Source organism: Babylonia areolata, chromosome 22 (genome assembly GCF_041734735.1).
Source record: "Babylonia areolata isolate BAREFJ2019XMU chromosome 22, ASM4173473v1, whole genome shotgun sequence".
In the NCBI taxonomy this organism is placed as follows: domain Eukaryota; kingdom Metazoa; phylum Mollusca; class Gastropoda; order Neogastropoda; family Buccinidae; genus Babylonia; species Babylonia areolata.
In genome coordinates, this window is record NC_134897.1 from 31,336,585 (window position 1) to 31,344,414 (window position 7,830).

The following is a 7,830-nucleotide window of genomic DNA, read 5'->3' on the forward strand; positions in this document are numbered from 1 at the left end:
TTTAATGTTTCAATCTATTTTTATAAATAAATTACAAAGCGTAAATGGCTTCTCTTTTTACTTTTTTGTGCCCATCCCAGAGGTGCAATATTGTTTTAAACAAGATGACTGGAAAGAACTGAATTTTTCCTATTTTTATGCCAAATTTTGTGTCAACTGACAAAGTATTTGCAGAGAAAAAGGCAATGTTAAAGTTTACCATGGACACACAGACACACACACAGACAACCGAACACCGGGTTAAAACATAGACTCATTTCACCGGCAGTTCAGTGGTTAATGGAAAGCAAGAGACCACTTACTGATATAGAAGGATTTATTTGTACATGTTGATGTGCAATCTTTTATTGTCTTGTGTGTGTGTGTATGTGTGTGTGTGCACGCGTGCACGCAGGCATGCATGCGTGTATGTGTATGCATGCATGCCAAGAGTGTGTGTGAGCATGTGTGCATGCATGTGTGTGTGTGTGTGGCTTGTTTCAGTTTCTCGACAGTTATTGCGGAATTTTATTTGACTAGCTTTAATCTCATTTTTTGGTGTGCATGATCATATTTTGTTTGTATTCATAATAAGCCTGCAAGATGATGTCAGTGTGGATTAATAAAGCGTTTTTGATTGATTGACCAGCAGACCTGCGCCGACAATGAAGGCCGCAGGCTCTGTGGCCAGGATCGAATGGGACAGGTGCTTTAAACGCAGGTTGAAGTTCAGCAACGCTGCCGCCACTCCCAGCTTCTGCAGGCCTGCAACAATGCATCATATGTCAACATCGAAAGAAATTTGTTTCCTGATGTGAAGTTGAACGCTTTGTCACATGTCAAACTTCATACGTCTTTTTTCACATTATGTCATTCATTCATTCTTGAAAAGAGGTCTATAGAATAAGAATTTGGATATTTCCGTTTGTGTGTATTATTGTAGGGTTTTCTGTGCATGTTATTTTTTTCAGTATTATTTCTAAGGAAACAGAGTTCGAAGGAGAAACAAACTGAGAAAGAAAGAGAATGAAAGAAAGGCAATAGAGAGAGAGAGGGAAAAGAGTAAACAATCAAAATACCCCATTAAATCTATCACCTCCATAGGAAACCTTAGTTAACTAGACAGTGCACCACATAAGCAACTTTAGTCGACATCCAAGGCTCATGTAAAAAGGACGGTTTTTCACACCGTAACAATGCTTCACAGCTGCAGCCAGTTTCCCCACCAACAGAATTATAACTAACCTTTGCTCCCTGACCCAGTTTGAACTTGAAGTGAACAAGTCCATTGTGCTGTTTTGACATCAACCCAAGCCTGTGATTGAGAGCATTGTATCTAAAACATTTCATGCTGGGGAGTGTTTTTCACACAAAAACTTGGTTGTGAAAGAGTTGAGAGGCTAACAACATTATTATCCTGTCATTATCTACCTGTGGTTCACTCTGTTGGCTTGCTTACCCTTAAAGTCTCAACTCCCGAGAGCAAGGTTTCGGTTGCGCATGCGCACTAGAGCCTATCCATAAAAGGGAAAGGGGCGGAGTTTATCTATAAAAAGCGCGAGCACGTGTCCGGTAGAAATGTAAACATGTGGGAGGTGAAAGCAAAACAAAGACCGACTCACTGTTAGCGGAGAAAGATATCCGTGTACTCCTGCCACACAATGTGGTCGTTTACGGTTGCCAACGTCGAGGGGCTGTCTGCATGCTTTCCAATTCTCACCAGACAGTACCACGTGCTGGTGCTATTTTTATCTGACAGACACGTCTAGCGCAAACACAAACGGCTCTAGCTCCGCCCCTTTTCTCTGCATTCAAATTTTGTATTACGTGTAGCTGACACATTTTGTACTTTCCAAAGTCAATTCAGGTCTAGATTGGAAGCTGCTAGGCAAATCTCGCTCTCTGCCATAAATGAAGCCAAACCGTAGCTTTATTAGGCTTTTATTTTGAATAAACCTTCACCGACGTCACAGTGTCAGACTCTGGTGAGAAACTGGCTTGATTCAAATCGCCCGCCATTTATAGTCCGGTTCAGGCTTTAACTATCGCGCTGTAAACATAATATTATTATCTGTGCAGGCAATTACTTACTGATAGCTCTAAACACACAAAATTTACAGTGTCCTGTTCAGGGTATAGTTAATACTTGAATAGTGATATTACAATGAAGCAAGGAAGCATGCATGTATGTATGTGCATCAGACACACACTTACACAGACACATGCACTCATATTTCATGCAAAAAATTATTTTGTCAAACAAGCACACATATACATGCATTGACACTTACACACACACAACACACACACACACACATACTCACATGCACACACACACACACAAAACCCACCCACCCACCCAACAGTGTCCAAACGAACGCTGGCTCATTGTGGATCATCATGGCCACGGTATCGCCGAACTTCAGTCCAGCACGCTGCATGATGTTGGCTACTCTGTTGGCCTGTTGGTCCACAAACTCGTAGGTGTACACGCAGTCCTCGTAAATCAGCATTACCTTCTGAGGCTGGGTGGAGACGTGCTCCTCGAACCTGTCTATCAAGAAGGTGGTGAATGTGCTCTCTTGATGCTTGTGAACATTCTTTGCAACCTGCACACAAAGAAGAAAATAATATATATAATTATATATGATCAGCTATGTTGGTGTTTGGTGCTTTGACTTCTTTTTATTCTGGTTACTTGGGACAGTTCTGTGTGTGTGTGTGTGTGTATGCAAGCGTGCAAATTTATGAGGAAGGTTGTGTAAAAAGACACTGATCTCACAGAGAGAAGAAACTAAATAGTTTCCATCTCCGTTGCCTCAGACACATATATTCTTGGAATCCGATAGCAGGACAAGATCCCATTACACTGAAGTGCTTGAGTGTGCAGCCCTGCCAACTGTCTTCGCCCTTCTGAGTCAACGCTGTCTTTGCTGGCTCCGTCATGTCGCCGAATGGATGAAGGCCGCATCCCAAAAGATATGCTGTACGGCGAACTATCATAAGGATCTAGGCACCAAGGCCGCCCACAACTAAGATTCAAAGACGCTTGATAACGGAACTGAAAAGTACAGGTATTGATGTGCTGTCCTGGGAAAGCCTTGTGGACTCACGTGGACCCTGGAAATCTGCCATTCAGAGAGGGATGAAACAAGCAGAGAGAAGCTGCATTGACTTGCTGAGGAGAAAAAGACCCACATGCAAGTCAAGTTCTGTAAGCCAAGCAGCATCTACCTATACCTGTCCCACATGCAGTAGAGATTGCCACTCCAGTATTGGTCTACACAGCCACAGCAGGAAGTGCAATGCCCGGCAGTGTCTACATTTCTGGTGTAGCCATCGTCTCTTGAGACGGAAGAAGGCCAACGACAACAACGACAGTTTTGATAATGGCATCTCTATAGTTTGACAATATGCACTCAACACAAACATATTTTACACTTCAAATAAAATTTTCTGGCATATAGTAACTTTGACACAGTCATATCTAACACTGTTCATGAACAACAGCGTGTGCAGCACTAACAAGCAAAACAGCCAAGTGGTTAAAGTTTTGAACCTTCAATCTTAAGGTCCTGGGCTCTAATCCAGGAAGCAGCGCCTGGTGGGTTAAGGGTGGAGATTCTTCCAGTCTCCAAGTTCCAACAGATGGGCAGATCTGCTACCCTGCAAGTCTATGAATCCCCTTCAGAAGATCAAAGGTGCATGTTAAACTAAAGACCCCGTTATCTATATCAGTGTTTTGTAGTTTATGGAAACAACAACATACTCATCACGCACCATCTGTTAAACCAGTAACGAAACATTGCTATTTACCACACAACTAGTGAACAAGTACATTGGCATACCTTTAAAAACTGGAGGTCATACTTGATCCACGGAAACATGGTCTGCCATGCCAAAACCCCTGCCCCAACCACAGCCCCTGACCCAATCAGAGTCTTCTCCAGTTTGGATCGAGGCATTGTTGATGTGCACTATCCAAAACTCAGCTGGATACCCCTTTACCAACTGCAACAAACATGATGAATACATACTATGTACAAATGCATGTTTCAATGCGATACAAGTACGAGCAGAATTTTTCAAACATACATACCCACAGTATGAGGGGGGCTCATTAAGTACCTGAACAGAGAAAGACTACAGGAAAAATGGTTTCATACTTCACCTCATTCTTCTTCTTCTGCGTTCGTGGGCTGCAACTCCCACGTTCACTCGCATGTACACGAGTGGGCTTTTACGTGCATGACCGTTTTTACCCCGCCATGTATGCAGTCATACTCCGCTTTCGGGCGTATGCATGCTGGGTATGTTCTTGCTTCCATAACCCACCGAACGCTGACATGGATTACAGGATCTTTAACGTGCGTATTTGATCTTCTGTATGCGTTTACACACGAAGGGGGTTCAGGCACTAGCAGGTCTGCACATATGTTGACCTGGGAGATCGTAAAAATCTCCACCCTTTACCCACCAGGCGCCGTCACCGTGATTCGAACCCAGGTCCCTCAGATTGAAAGTCCAACGCTTTAACCACTCGGCTATTGCGCCCCGTCTCTTCACATCATTCAATAGAGCAATTATGTCAAAGTTATAAAAAATCACTCTATTCCTGGAAGCCTGTTTTGGTCAGGAAGGCAAAATGTGTGGTAACAGTGATGGCCCTCCTGGCAGAAACATGGCCCTTACACAGCCTGATTCTCATGCTATAATCCATTATGACTTTTGCCATGGAAAATCATTCCATGAACACTTTTTTCTCCATGCAGTACATCAGTTTTAAGTTTGGGAGATCAAAGCTTGAAGATGATGACTGCTATGGTCGTCCAGGGGCAAGGTGGCAGAATGGTTAAGATGCTTATCTCTCCATGAGGGTCTGGGTTTGAATACCACTCTCACCCTTTCTGTCCAGTTAGTCTTTTGGATGAGACGATAAACCTAGGTCCCATGTGCAACACGCACTTGGCACACTGAAATAGAACCCATGGAAACAAAAGCTTTATCCTTAGGCCAAATGCTGTAAAAGGAAATTCACTCTGATATGTACACTAACACACATATATATATTATGCACTGAAGGCCTGACAAACTTGTTCGATAATGCTGCTGACAGGCATCTGCCCAGTAGATGTGGTGTACTGAATATGGATTTGTCTGAATGCAGTGATGCCTTCTTGAGAAAATGAAACTGGTCATCCAGTAACTGTCATTACTCCAGAGAAAGTGTCCCAGGTGAGGTCACTGATTAAGGAGAATCCAAGAATTACCAATGATGAAACAGAGAATACACTGAAACATTTCATAAGGAAGTGTCAATGTTAATGTCCACATGGGAACCATTGTGCCTTAAAGGATAACAAAAGAAGGTAAAGGCTGAGTCCTGACAAGGTTTTCAGTGTCAGCAGATTCATGGGGGGCTCTCAGTCTCACTGGAGGGATGTGGTGGTCGTCGTCAATCTGGGGGAGACATTCAGTCTGGTTCCATGACTAAGCAATTATTGTCATCAGTATCGGGCTTACATTTACATTAAATCAGAACAGGCATTACTGGACACCACCAAATTGACTCAGCAGCAGTGCAGTGTCTCCTCTGATGTGTGGCCTCCTGGCAATCTAACCTCAACGACTTACTGTAGACTGCCAATGTTGGGACTACAACAGACGAACCTGTGTGTGACTGTGTATGAGGGACTCCAAATGAGTGGTGTGGGAATAATGCAACTCAAATGTTGCAGCTGATCGTACAGTCAAAAACAAAAAACAAAACAAAACAAAAAAAGAAAAATCAAAGGTATGGGTCTATAGAGCACACACATGCTAAAAATGTTTGATGGAGAAAGACCAAACCATATATGTGACTTTGTAAGTGGAGACAATATCAGAATATGTAGGTATTTCAGTGTGATCTCAAAACAAAGCAACAGTCAGCAGTATGGGTCTTCCATGGTGAAAATCCACCTGTAAGATTTAAAACATCTTGAAGTACAGGCCAACAAAGTGGTATATTTCTTTTCAGAATCTGGTTAAGAATTCACCATACCACTTCTGGACAGCAAGAAAAATGACTTCAGACTGGTATGTCAAAATTATTTGAGGCATGTTGAAGACAGGATCCCCATAATGGAATACCTGTGTCTCCTGCTGCATCAAGGCAATACCCATGCACACACTGCAACTCTTGATTTTCTGGTGGAAAATAGTGTCACATATTGCCCATAATCCCTTGATTTGTCCCCTTGTGATTGGTTCCTGTCTCTTTGGTCAAGCAACAACTAAAAGAAAGGTAGTTCCAGAGTGATGAAGATGCTTCAGCTTTCTTCTATGGCATTATTTTGGGAATACCTAAATCAGTGCTGTCAGGCACCATGGACACATGGACTGAAAAAAATGAGAAAATGCATTTTCTGCACTGCGGTGGATAAGTTACCAAAGTTACCAAAAAATTTTATAAAAAAGTGACTGTGACAAACAGTGAAAAAATCAACTGCTTATGACCATGGCATACCACACAGTAAAGTAATACTAATCAGTTGTGATATGCATTTTGTCATTGGGATCAGATACAGCAGGGTCATATAATTTCTGCTTGCTGTGATGGAGCGACAGTGAAGGGGTATTTTATCATTATAATCTTTGCACACTGACATAATTTTAATTGTTCTTGATATCTGCACGTGTGCTGAGACAGTGAAAAAGTATTACCCCAAGCTTTAGAACCTCAGCATTTAAATGTTCATTAACCCTCAAATTTCATCAATAAAAGTTACATATGATGAAAACATCCAGATGCACAATTGACAATACTGGTGTCTCAATATCAAGCGCCTGTGGTATACATGTTAGTTGTTACAAAAAGAAACAATTAGGCAGTTTTCAGACTCGCGCCCACTCTGTTTAACTTTTAGAGTAATATCATGACACCTGGATATAAAAACATTACAGGCTTAAAAACAAAAGCACTATTCCAGATAAGAAAAGAATGTGTGAACTTTGCACCCCAACGAAAGCAACAATGCGCCGATTCCGATGAATTGATTGACGATGCTGGGTTTGCATGCACATAACTGGTTAAAATATTTTTAAAATTTTTTAAAAAGTTTCTATACCTAACATTTTCACAGTGGTGTTGTTCCTGAAACTGCTCTGTGTTTGTTTTTGAAAAGGTTTACGTTTACCTCTGGAACCAGTGCTTTGTCGATGTGCGATTGGCACACTTTGTACTGTCGCGAATTCTTACACAGTGTTTTCATCAATTAGATTGTTCCTCAATTTGTCGGAATTGAAACATCTTTTTGTCACAACAAAAACGAGTTTCTGTGCGTGTCCTCGATAAACATGCCGACAATCCCAAAATAACTAACAATGGAGCGGAAGATGGCCAAACTGACCACAGTGTATCTTGAACTTGAACTTAAACTGGAATCAGACGTTTGAGGCCTGTGAAGGCCTGTTCGTCGTTCGATTGGATACAGTATACCAGCATGCGTGGCCTAATGATAGCATACTGGATCATAAATACTTGGAGAGTTGGCCCAATGAGCGTCAGTCTAATCTAGTCTTGAAAGATGACATGGTTGGGTCAGTCACAACACTGTCTGGCAACCCGTTCCATATATTAACGACTCGCTCTGTAAAGAAGGAACTGCGCACTTTCAGTGTGCAATGTGATTTATTTAGCATTAAACTGTTCCCTCTTCTGTCTCTACTTACTGTAGGTGATAGTTCGGGATTTGTGGTCTTATAGATTCCGTGTATGTATTTATTAGCAATCAGTCATGTCTCCTCGCTGCCTCCTGTGTTCTACTGAGACTAGGTAGTCTTTCATGATAAGGCTTGTTCTTCAAACGA

At 41.9% G+C, this 7,830-nt stretch overlaps 1 protein-coding gene across 4 annotated transcripts in view; it reads right to left on the reverse strand.

The window, feature by feature from the left end:
- LOC143297041 (long-chain fatty acid transport protein 6-like) overlaps positions 1-7,208 on the reverse strand; it is a 35,003-nt gene extending 27,795 nt beyond the window's left edge. For 3 of the 4 annotated variants that reach the window (XM_076609210.1, XM_076609209.1, XM_076609207.1), the window contains exons 1-4: positions 7,158-7,208; positions 3,828-3,990; positions 2,339-2,588; positions 634-744 (exon numbers count right to left, since the gene is read on the reverse strand). In XM_076609210.1, the coding sequence (XP_076465325.1) occupies positions 634-744; positions 2,339-2,588; positions 3,828-3,944 (478 nt within the window). In that variant the 5' untranslated portion in view covers positions 3,945-3,990; positions 7,158-7,208. Of the gene's footprint in view, positions 1-633; positions 745-2,338; positions 2,589-3,827; positions 3,991-7,088 lie in introns of all 4 variants that reach the window. The other variant, XM_076609208.1, reaches the window with a different exon arrangement.
- Between the last annotated feature and the right edge of the window lie 622 nt (positions 7,209-7,830).